General features: G+C 38.3%; 1 protein-coding gene across 2 annotated transcripts in view; it reads right to left on the bottom strand.

Annotated features, from left to right (window-relative positions):
• LOC131471125 (ankyrin repeat and IBR domain-containing protein 1-like) overlaps window positions 1-12,868 on the bottom strand; it is a 31,206-nt gene that overhangs the window by 7,052 nt on the left and 11,286 nt on the right. For both annotated transcript variants that reach the window (XM_058647454.1, XM_058647455.1), the window contains exons 7-17: window positions 12,199-12,287; window positions 11,153-11,297; window positions 10,517-10,683; window positions 9,435-9,523; window positions 7,960-8,090; window positions 5,323-5,457; window positions 4,293-4,379; window positions 3,841-3,907; window positions 2,906-3,051; window positions 2,227-2,405; window positions 1,900-1,951 (exon numbers count right to left, since the gene is read on the bottom strand). In XM_058647454.1, the coding sequence (XP_058503437.1) occupies window positions 1,900-1,951; window positions 2,227-2,405; window positions 2,906-3,051; window positions 3,841-3,907; window positions 4,293-4,379; window positions 5,323-5,457; window positions 7,960-8,090; window positions 9,435-9,523; window positions 10,517-10,683; window positions 11,153-11,297; window positions 12,199-12,287 (1,287 nt within the window). The remainder of the gene's footprint in view (window positions 1-1,899; window positions 1,952-2,226; window positions 2,406-2,905; window positions 3,052-3,840; window positions 3,908-4,292; window positions 4,380-5,322; window positions 5,458-7,959; window positions 8,091-9,434; window positions 9,524-10,516; window positions 10,684-11,152; window positions 11,298-12,198; window positions 12,288-12,868) is intronic.

Below are 12,868 nucleotides of genomic sequence, written 5' to 3' on the forward strand. Positions count from 1 at the left end.
GCCGCAATTTTAAGTGTGTGCCTGGCTTAATTAAATTTGTTCTTGTGGCTTGTAAACTTGTATGCTCCTCATGTTTGCCTGAATATGACATTTGCCAATACAGAACAATCAATAATGCTCTTCCACTGCACAGTAAGTAAACAGATTTGCATTAAATTTAAGATGAGTGTTGTCAAAATCTGCTGCTTCACTTTTCCACTGTGTCTAGACTAATGAATAGTGACGGCACATAACCTAATGTCTTTAGACGTTTTTATAGTTTGCCAAGTAACAACAGGATTTGCAATGACAAAGAATTTCATGCAACATAATTGGACATTTTCTGAATAGTAGAATGCTACATAAAAACATTGGAATTTGAGTCCAGTCTCAGCAGGTGACCAACCAAGTAAGATACATAAGCTCAGCAATCAGCTGCTATTAGTTAGAAAACTAAAAAGGTGTAAATGAACACAGGTCCAGGTTTTCATACTAAGTAGCTGTTTACTGAACCTTGAGTAACCTTCAGCCAACTAGAGTTTACCTATAAGTCACTCTTTGGGGCTAAGCAGGCACAGGGTAAAAAGTTTCATAATCCTTTTATGACACTGGCAGAATGATACGGCCAATTTTTCCATAGACAAATACCTGCTTTATGCTGTTGATGGATGCACAAAATAACTTGAGAGGCTCAGGTGTGATGTGAGATGTGCATATTGAGGAGTGATGGCATAGTTGAACTGAGTGAATTTGTTCCAGATGAAAACCCCGTATGTTTGAAAGCTGCGGCAGTGTAGTAAATTAACAATAATAGAAACTCAGACTTTTTACGGCTGTGTATAATCGAATGCACTGCTATCGAGTGCATGCGTCACAAAGTGCAAGAAAAGTAGGCAGGTCAATAATCAAACCATTATGTGGTCATTAGTTTTATGAGTGTAAGTGTTAACTACAAACGTCTGTTACTAATGTGCAGTGATTGGGAGCAACCTGCTAAGGTGTTTGCCAGAGCACTGTGCTTTTAATCATTCCAACTGTGTGCACTGGGGAACACTGAACCATCTGGCTTCTCCAGTGTGTTGAATAGCATGCTGATCTTTGGGTCATCATGATTTTTCAATGCTGTTAACTCAGCCAAAGTCAAACCCGCATATTAAAGATTTAGAGATACATGGTGATGTAAGGTTGTATGTAATAATCATGATTTCAGTTTCTGCAATTAATCAAAACTGATTAAGTGTGATATTATCAAGGCAACTACTGCATTAAAAGCATCAAATCAGGGGCTCCCTTCCAATCACAGGTAACTGCTTCAATCACATCATTTAACAATTTTTCAATCTCAAACATGAGTGTCATCACTAATGACAGTGACTACATGTCCTAAAGGGATGAATATACTCATGTGGCTGCACTGGCTGACTCTCCCACTTTCTCAGCATAGGGCTAGCAAAGAAAGACGGGTGCAAACAGCTGGACTTTGGCTGAAAACATCAAGCACATGCGAAAAGTTGTAGAAGTTGACTCCACTGCTAAAAATAAACCTAGACTTTCAGCAGTTTGACTGGCGTGGTGTGAGATCACCTAGACATGAGTCATGCAGAGGCGTTGGCAGTGTTTTGGTAATTACTCGGAATTCCTCAGGGGGGCAACAAAAGCTCTGCACCTCTGTCAACTACTGTTGCTAATTTTTACTATGGGTTAATTAAATCATGTATAAAAATGGAGCAGTCACTTAAGTGTGATTCAGCTTTTTGTGTTTTACCTTTTTTTTTGTTTCAAGTAGAATTATGATCTGTCAGGCCGTGTCAAGGGGCACATTTTTGTATTTGTGTGACACTTGAGTGGGAGTTCAAAGATTGCAGTTAAAATCTTAACAAACCAGCCTTTACTGAAATATAAAAAGCTTTGTTCTGTTACCTCAGGTGATGCGAAGCCCAAATATTCCCAGTCCCATGTTCCACCAGCGAAACTGCAAGTAAGCAAAAGACAATGTTTCCCATTAATTTTCTAGACCGTGGTGGCCCCTCGTGGTCTAACTTGCCCTGCCACAGTGTCATAATGAAGCAAAGCATATTTTAACAGTTCCCATTATAACATAAGAGACCATAACATAGCTTTCCTCAGCTGGGCAAAAGCAGCAAGTGAGAATGTGCATGCTCTAGTATGTGTACTGCTCCCCTGCTAAAACCCACAACTTTTTTTCTGATCATTTCAACTTTAGCAACTAGTATTTACGCATGTTACCTGCGTCTGGGGGCATCAGGGGAGTCATTCGGGGCCACTCCTCTGGCTACTGAGGCAAGGAACTCCTGCCTCTTCTGCTGCACTAAACACGCAGCACGGATGATTCTGTGGCGCGGTGTCCGCAGGTATGGCCGGTTAACTTTTTGAGCAAGGTCCTCAGTCACCATCTCCAAGTCCGTCTGAGGACAGACAGACAGAAAAACAGACATAGAGAGAATTGTTTAAAAGCTTCTTTTTTTTTTAGAAGAAACATTTGCAAGTGAGTGATTTAGTGTGTAAATTCACTATTTCAAATGTCACTTTAGGTCTTATTATATTATCATTTGCCAGACTCTTCTGTTCGAGGACAAAGTGACTTGAGAAGTAGACCTTTAAGTGAACTACTGTTATTGCTCTAGTCTGTTTACTTCCTTTCATTAATTACAAATTATTATAAATTAAAATCTTCAATTTACTTTTTCCTTCAAACAATTAATCAATTTCATACGCTTTTAGAAATCTGTTAGGCAGATGAGAGCCTAGTATCTGAGCATTAAAAACAGCAGGTAAATACATTATGTGATTCTGCCAGAGACTGTGAGGATGATGAGATTGCTAGCTATAGTCCCACATCTCTAGTGGCTCATATAAGACTGGCAGCTAAGTGTGTGTTGTCTTTATTCCCGTGTAGAACTAAGACCTGCATAAGCTCGTAGATCTCCTTCTTTGTGCTTTTAGGTTCCAGAAAGAACCCATAGGAATAAGAGCACTTCAGGATGCGGCGAGTCTTTAGCAGTTCTAGGACCGCGTCTTCAATGAATGTAGTGTCAGGTGGACCTCCTTCCCCTGGGAAAGAGAAGAAAACACTTTCAGAGAACAAAATGAATATCTGCTTGACTTTGGCAGACTACAGCTTTCATTTCATACTAAATCACACATGCTTCTAAGCAGATCAGAAAGAAAGCACCACTTTGTGTAGTAATAGGTACTCTGTGTAGGCCTTAAGTGAATTATCAATTGCTCAATTAAATGTATCATAATAATGAGAAGCATATACATTTTGAACAACAAAAACAAAATACCTGGCAAGCACAAGCCAAAGCAGAATAATCCTATCAACATGTTCTGTCTTTAATCAGAATCTAGATTTGCACTCAGAAATAGTGATGGTCAGGCCCATATTGATTTTTATTTCAGAGAATAAAACCTACAATCTGCATTTGAATTATGAAGAGTAAACGTATAATTTCAAGTCAAATAAGCAATGCTGTTGGCCTCTGTGTCATGATCATCCATTTCTTCAGCAGGTGGAATTAATTTGTGTAGGAGCCACCACTGTAATCACACACAACTGCAACAGAGTGTTGTGAATTATTATAAAAATAGGCTAAAACTGCACAGATGGAGTTTTAGAGGACTCTCAGCAAAGTTTATTCACAAAGCACAGCTTTGTAGCAACTTAGACATGCCTATTGAATAATAACTATACCTACTGTTTTTAATACATTATTGAAACAATTTTTTTCCCTCTATTCCCTTTATTTACCGGAGCTAAGTATCAGAGGAACAGATTAAGATCTAAGTGTCTAAATGTATAATAAATAGTGTCACTGTTATGGCAGACTGCTGACTCACTTCCACTAAGAGCTCGACTCAGCTGCTCCATCTTCTCTTTGGCTGTTTTTAACAAGCGCTGCTCCAGCTATTGTGCAGAAGACAGAAGCCGTTAGGTTTTCATTGTTAGATAAAACCACCTTCAGAACACGGAACAATGAAGAGACTGACACAATATGAGACTAAATAAATTAAGATGTAGGATCAGGCGACTTTTATATCAATCATTGTTATATCTGATAATTGCTGTAGCACCAATTAAACCATAACACCAAAAGAAGGACTGTCTCGGGGAAGAATATAACTGTACAAAATACATAGTGTGCTTTAATCACTATAGTACAATGCTTACGAGTACACCAACATTTGAGGACATATGACAGTTTTATATGAAGTTCCCACTGTTGACATCCATGACAGTACACTATGTAAAGCAGACATCATTCTTCGAAAGCAAAGCCAGGGCTGTGTACCTGATAGCTGTGCTCGTGGTTCTTGAAGCGTGTGTAGTAGTGCATGAAACGGTCCAGTTCCTGAAAGCTCTTGTGTTTCTTCTCTGCCTGCAAAACCATGATCAAACAGCAGTCACAGTGAATAAAACCCCCGAGCACATAGTGTTCTCTGGTTAAGTGCAGGCCAAATAAGTGACTAGTGCAACAGGTAAAATATGTAGTAGAGACAAGGATGAATGCCGATGCAGAAAGAGAAACAACTTATTTTCTTCTATGAAAAGGGACAGGATGTACATGATGCAATTGTCCAGACAATGGTTATATATCTTAATAATTAAGCTCTATAGAGAGAATTGCTTCAGGATTGAGGCTGGACTAAATGACATAAATGACATCACAATATCATTGGCTCAGGAACTGACTGTCTATGCTCATATTCCAGCCAATTTTATGAAGATTAAAGTTATTCAGTGGTGAGGCAACATGTATTCAATAATCCATAAAAATAAATAAAAGGAAACTCCTGTTGGGGTTGCAGACTATGAATGTGACATTGAATTGGGGTTGGAACGAAAGGAGTTTACCAGACTTCTGTGGCCTGCTCTTCGTTTCTGCTAAGAGACTGAAGACTACATTGCCCTCTACTGGCATAACATATCCGAATTTCCAGTCAGACTCTTACATTGTGTGTAACAAAGACGACAGCTTTTGGTTAAAGAAGAGTTAAGTGCTGGGAAAGTAGGACTATATTTCTAATTCTGCTGCACTGATTTGATCCCCAGTCTACTGTGAGTCAGATAGTGAAGTATAAAACTAAATCAGTGAAGTGCTCTGAACATACTGTTCTCTAAACCAACTTAACACTAATATAAACCAGCCCAGGCACCATAATCTCTGCAGTGTCTTTCCAATATATCGGTATTGCACAGCGTAAACAGTGTTCCCCAGTAACAGCTACCACCACTCAACTCTTTGGTCAAAACTGTCACATACTGCTGTGAAAGGGACAGTTCACTAGGCTGAAACACAAATGTGGTAGTAATCGTTTTACCTCTTCTGTCATTTCCTTTGACTGCTCTTCCACCTGCTGGATAACTTCGTAGCGGGTGCAGCGATAGTAGCCTCCTGTTGATGAACTGTGTTTTTTCCACTCTTCCAAACAGATCCAGCAGAAGTCGTATTTACACTACAGGGACAAAATAGACATGTTAGACATCAATCCATCATGTTAAACACTGGTTAAATAGTTATTAATTCTAAGCCCACAACTACTGTATGTACTTGAATTCCTAACACCTTAGGAATTCGAGCCTCAGTCTTAATTCCATCTACATTTTCAGTTCACAAATGACAAGTAGTTGACTGAACCTAGCAGAGATAACTCAGTCTGCTGCTTTGAGAAGTCACTCAGTTTATATGAGTTCATAATACTTCTGTACTGCAGAAGAACAAAACACTAGAGCCACTTCAATCCAGTCTATTTCAGTGTAAGTGATATCTTTCCTTATGCCAAAGGTACTTCTGTTAGTGATAAGTTTGCCAGAGCAACACAAAACCCTAAAGGCTGGAGACCTCGGTTGTCGTGGAAACACTCTGCTTACATGACACTTAAGAAAAATCAATACAAACTGAAAAACTGGGAGAGGGCTTAAGTGGAAGGAGATACAAAAGACAAATGTGTTAAGTCCAGAGACTAAAGATTAAAAAGTGTGAGGCTAGTGGCTACACTTCAGGGATGAAAATGTTATCTTTAAGACAAAGAAATATTCCTTGGCAACATGAGTCTTGTGTATCCAAGCAACAGGGGCAAAGCCATTTCTTACCAGCTAATAACAGGTCAAGTGGCTGAGCCCTCTGTGGCCTTTTAGCTTGTGAGAGCTGCTCCATTGCCCCCAAACTAATCTCCACCACTAGTCAGCCTCTTTAACCACAATGGAGACAGTGACAGGAGCTGCCACATGGCCAGTCCTGCAGCAACAGTCAGGGAACATGACTGTGTGAGTAGTCACAAACTCTGCCTCCACCACTCAGCAAGTGTCTTTTTTATCTCCATCACCTCTGTATTATCCCATTGTCCATAGCAGGAAAACTGAAGCTCCTGACAAAGTACAAGGCTTACTGGCTCCCCCAGCTGTTGGTTGATAGATTGTAAGCATTAAGATATAATAAACCTACTCTCTAAAGTGAACTTTTAGAACGACTGCCAGACTTCAAACTTGACTAATAGCAGCTTTAATGTGATATGGCACATTTTCACCTTCAGAGTTTCATTACAACACTCTTGCTGCAGCTATCTTCACTGGAACAGCAGTGCATCTTATATGCTCATATCTATAAAATGTTATCAAAATACACCTTTGTGTACACTTGAAGTTTTGGCTTAAGCTTGGTGTAAGAGGAACAGATATAAGAATAAAGGGTACTGGTTTCCCTTTTCTGAGAGTGTCTGTGCTCTGATCACAGTTCAATCTTAACATCATTTTCTTATCTGTCGTGTTCAAATAAAAATGACACCCTGATACCAGAAGTTAATTCAGAGGCTCAGCAGAACTACTAGAATTAACAAATTGAGAATGATTAACCTTGATTAGGGACAACATTACCTCTGAGAAATGCTTTTGGGTTTTCTAATGTCACTGTGCTTGAGGGTGTTTACAGTGTGCCTGATTACACAAACTTAATTTTCCACTAAGGACTGTTCGTTTACATTGTGGACATTGTGTGGTCCACAAATACTTGGCTAGCCAATAATTGTGTGTCAGTTAACTATTCAAACAAACACGCAGCACAAGCCTCCATGCTATCACTAGAAGACATTTTGAAATATTAAAGCAATTTATTTAGTGTGGTACAGACATGGTGCCTACATAAAATTAAGTCACAGCTAGGAGTGGTACTGAATATGATTTTGTATATCATGACAAACATTTAATTAAACTAAGCCCTAACCCTGTGTTAAGTGATAAGCACTCAACAATGAGTGGGGCCAAAGGCTGAGACATATCAGTAATTTTGCAACTTTGCAATGTTTACTTTCTCAAACTCTGAATCTTATGGCTACACTCTAATTCTCAAAGTGGCGGCCCGGGGGCCACATGTGGCCCTCCAATCGATTTCATGTGGCCCTCCAAACATTATCAAGTTGTAACGAGTCATTTCTATGTTTTTATTTTTAAATTAATAGATTAATGTTGCATCATAAATATGTTTTTTTTATTGTTGCATATTAAAACAAGCACTTATATTTTAAAATTATCCAATCCAATCCAACTTTATTTGTAAGGAACTTTAAAACAAACACAGTGGACCAAAGTGCTATGCAGAATAATGGATAAAATACAGAAGAAGTAAAAGACAGAAAAGCTCAAACGAGGCAATAGAGTACATAGAAAAAAAAGGAATTAACATGGCATATTGATGATAGGTACACCGCAACTGTTGCTTTTCCCAAAAAAGTTGGGCTTTTTTTTTTTTTACTTGACTGGCCCCCGACTGACTAGACGAGACAGTCAGTGGCCCACAGGTCATTTGAGTTTGAGACCCCTGCCTTAAACCATTAGGTAGTTTCCCCATATTCTACTGATTACCATTTGAAAACGTACTTGCCAGATTAGCCCCTGAAATTAGTCTCCCAAAGTATTAGCTACATTAGTATGACAGGAATATGACATTTCAGTGCCTGACTGACCTTAGCACACTGCATGTGGTTGCAACCTTCATTTTTCTGTATTGGAGACTTGCAGTTGGCGCAGGGCTTGGCGTTAGTGAGCAACCACAAGCAGTTGGCTGCATCCTCGTAGGCTGTGCTCACACCCGCCACTTCAAAAGGAGGGAGAGGTAAACAGAACAAATAAAGGCATAATGAGACAGAATGAGAATGGCTATTACCACAGCATCTAAACAGACCACTGCACTAAGTGGGAAATTGTCCTGGCTGACTAATCCGTATTGCCTATACATTTTGTTAACATCTCCCCAGATGCTCGTGCATCCACACACACTAACAGAATAATTGGGTATTATCAAATTACCTCTGATGTGTCTTTTGAAATGCTGAGATAAAACAGAATCTAGGGAAATCAAAAGGTAACGATTGTCTTAAAACAAAAGATTTGTCTTTTGACCGCCAGGTCAACGAAGCAGCACTTAATCTATCGTAACGCATCTATTGGATAGCCCGCAGTTAAATTACTGCCTCTAAACATTGCATACTTTGAATGAGTGGACTGTTTATTTTAATTAATAATTGATTATCAGTATTTAAATTTAATTGGCTTAGCATTACACACTTTGTAATCACCGTGGTTGAGTTCCAGATATTTTAACACTAAATCAGTCACTTGACTGCAGCCAATCGGGGACATGTTCACAAACATACTCAAACTAAGTTCCTGACTTAGCCTTAACATTTCTAGCAAGGAATCCTAGCCTTGGGATACTTTAGGAGAGTTCATTCTCACAACATTTCAGAGCAGTAAAGGAACAGAAACCTTAATCTTGGTGAGAAGGTGTAGTGAACCCAATGGGCTCAGTATGACACATACTTCTAAGGGTGTGATTTGTTGATCAGAAAAAGGAAAGAGAAAGCAAAGTAGAGGGAATGATCTGATCAGGCAGTGTTGTGTAATGCAGTCAAGAGAGAAAACTAAAGCACACAACAGGATTCTTCACATACCGGACTTATATCTGCTGGGAAAGATCATCTTAAAAACCTTATAATGCCATTTTCTCCACTCGAGAACAGTTTTTCACCAAATGAATCAATTACAGTTTTTTTGTGATGTGAGATAACCTTGTTACTACGGTTAAATCAGATCAGAGTATGTCTGCGTAAGGAGCATGGCATTTCTGACAAACACTCTGAGCATTTGACCAACCATACAAAACCTTCAGATTTTTAGATATAGAAGAGAAAATCTAATACTGGGAGGCTTTTTATGGCCCCTGGAAGCATAACGTGGTCCTACTGATATAAAAACTGAGTTAGCCGCTATAAAACGTAAAGCAAAAGAAATTTAGGGTCTGCAAATATTCCTGAAAACAATTTCACATAAGTCCAAAGAAGCAACATTAACGCAAAGGTTTATGTCAGAATACAACATTTACATTTCAAGTATATAATCATGTCTGTAACAGATGCAGTCCATTTCTGTCCGTACTCACATTCCTTAGGCCTCATCTCAGTGACTTTATGTAGCCACAAATTCCAAGTCTCACAGTCACAAGGCTCATGCGCCTCTCCTTGACACTCCCTGGAATACACACAGAAAGATAAAGCATCAAAGCCAGAGTTTGACAAAAAAAATAAATTGAGATAAATGATGAGCACATGCAGTTACTCAGAGCTGTCAGATGGTGGACAGAAATATTAATCAACATCAACTTGGTGTTCTGCCTTTCAACAAAAAGTCTTTCTTGTGTCAAGGGAACAATTGAAGTTAAACCTGCATTACATCCAGTTACATTACCAAAGATGATGTCACTCATGAACTCATGAGTGAACCTGACAAGACAACCCAGTGGCCACTTTAGGGAACCATGGTGTGAGATGATTGCTATGCAGTATGTAAAGGAGTGGGACTGAAGTTAATGTTATATTATATTATATTGTAGGATAATTTAAGAACCCATGCCTGTTGATAACAAACTTGCAGTACTAAAAATTATTTGAACTACATTCTATAGTTCGTTGTGAGAAACTTACCTACACATATTGTATACAGTATCCTATAATGCCAAACCTATTTAACATCCTAACAAAATGTTTTGACATTTATTAGAACTTGAAGAATACATTAATTGCTTAAAGACTGACTTTATCTGATTATGACCAGTACTTGGTTGTGAGCTGATCTGCTCTGTTCTAAACAGTTGAATTTCTGTTATGAGGTGAGAAAGTATTTTTCCTCATACTCTGCTTTTTGGAAAAACTTCATGGAGGATGTAATACACCTTTTAAATGGCTTTCACTCGCCACTCTTTCATATAGAAATGATCAATAGAGAGCTGTTTTTTGGAGATATGGTTACGATAAGAGTTTCACAGCTCTCTGCTGGAGTGGCCGCTGTTACCTTCTCTGAAAATTGCCATTCTTTTCTAGTAGTAGGGTTGACTTGACAACCATCGCTCAGTGAGTCTGGGTCGTTTCAGACTTTCAGACTTTGTCTGTTTCACAGTGACAGTGTAAAGCATACAATTACAGACAGGGTTACATTGTAAAATATAGTATGTGGTCCTTTACTGACCAGCAGAAGAGGTGGCCTTTGCCACAATCTACTGCAGGGGCACGAAGAAGAGGAAAAATAAGAGGGTCTGAAGTGGAGGTCCCAGGACCCTGGGTGTTTAATCGCACAGCCCTTTCACATCCGGCCATAGGACACCAGCGGATTGCTGAATTGTTTTCCACAAATGCCTGCAAAAAAAAAGCAAATGAGATTTAAATCTACTGGTAATACAACATACAGTATAACTAAATGTTTCTGTTTGAAAAGTTCTTCGACTTGATATGGATTTACTTTCTATCAAATTACCATAGTGCACGTGTGCTTACAAAGTGCAGGGATAAAGAATTAAGATGTTAAAAAAGACATGACTTTTGTCACAATCATCAAAAGTCAAGCACATTTTCCTACTTTTTTAAGTGCAGGCCATAATTCATTTGTATAACAGGCTGTGCATGTCCTGTTTTGTCTGTGCCTGCGTACTTTGGTGAACTAGCAGTGAAATTCACACAGTAAGAAATATGGCACTTTTTATAACCTTATAACCTTTGATCTACAATTAAATATTGCTATAGAAATCATGTGTTGACACTTTCTTTCTTAATATTAGTAATGAAACCTGTTTACGGTGTACACATTTGGGTTTTTCCTCTTGTTTACCTTGATGTCAAACTGTAGATAGCGCCTGTCCATCTCTCTCGATACCACACTCTCTATGACCTCCACAGGCACAAGCTGGTAGCAGTCAAAGGCGGGGCAGAAGATGTTATGGGCTTCACCTTCTTGAATCTTGAGATTGAGAAATCTGAGGAGAACACATGCATTACACAACAATATCACAACCTTCTTCCTATATACCAATACCAATATCACTCCGATACAGTCGTTTTTACAACTTTGAAACTACTCCGCTGTTAACAACACATTTGTGGTGATGCATTTACTATGCAGCCAAAACAAAAACATAATGTTCAAACTATATAACAAACATTGTGCTCCGAAAATCAATTCAATAACAGCCTACATGTTTACAGTTTGTGCTTAGTGAAGCATTAATGTGAATGTTTAGGTTTTTAGATCATATCAGATTGTAAATTTATTTTTCGTAGCAGCGACTACTAACAATTATTTTCATCACATATTAATCTGTAGATTATTTTCTCGATTCTTTGATTAGCTGTTTGGCCCATAAAATATTGAGAAAGTGTTTCCCAAACCTCGAAATGATAATGTTCTCAAATGTCTTGTTTTGTCCACAAACCCACTTATTTCTTTGTTATATGGACTTTATATTATGCAGATGTTTTGGGGGCTCCACATATTGAACTACATGACAATCTGTTATTCTGACTTTTGTAAATGTAGTATTTTGTTATTAAAAGAAAAACACACCTTTCCAACCTGCTACCAGGTTTGGGGTTCAAAGTATATTCAAATTTAAAGCACTGTTCTAATGGAAAAACACTAATGACAGTGATGCCAAAACTAATAAACTGATATAACTGTATGTATCAGGGGATGTTATTAGGTGCGGTATGGGAGTCTTCAAAATAACAAGACACTGTATATGTTTTGTGATACAACCCAAAAGCACTGAAATATTAGTTGTATCACTCAGCCATTCAGACAGCCAAAAAAACTAAAATGGAACATCGCAAGCCAAACCAAAGTATATGCAGCCCAAACCAAAACACAGTATAGCGTACCCTTCCCAGCATACTCTGCAGAACTCATGGCCACAGGACATGTCAACAGGCTCCTCAAAGTCAGAGATGGAAGACATGCAGATACCACACTGTAAGATAAAATCAAAAAAGAAAAAGAGGAAGTTTTTAAGTGCTGATAAAAAATTATTTCAAGTCCACTTAGCTACATAATGCCTACACTAACAAAAATATTTTCTGAGTAATTAGAAATCTCTGTCTATCTATACAATGGAATTTCAAAAGGTCCTCAAATACAATCATCCAATATTTCTATTCATGTTCAAATGAAATCCCAATAGCCTTTGTTGCCAAAGCCAGTGATATTAATATTTGTTTAAATGACTAAAAGGCAATGAAAAGTACAGTATGTGCTAATAAAATGATACTGTGCATAAGTGGGGACAATAGTAGCTACTAATGAAGGCCAGCCGCAAGCCAAGATGATGACCTCGTCTTAGTATGTGGCTGATTAATTACTGTTCAGTCACCAGATGAGACACACACACACACACACATATATACATGCTCATGATGTGAAAGGCTGATCCTAAGAAAATATAGAAATGATACAATGTAAGTATTGACTTGAATTGAATAAGTGCAATCTGATATTATCAACTCTTTAAATTGGGCCTTGAGGAAATCAATTGCAGTTCAAGGCAAGCCTTAT

The sequence above is a fragment of the Solea solea genome, chromosome 13 (genome assembly GCF_958295425.1).
Source record: "Solea solea chromosome 13, fSolSol10.1, whole genome shotgun sequence".
Classification (NCBI taxonomy): Eukaryota; Metazoa; Chordata; class Actinopteri; order Pleuronectiformes; family Soleidae; genus Solea; species Solea solea.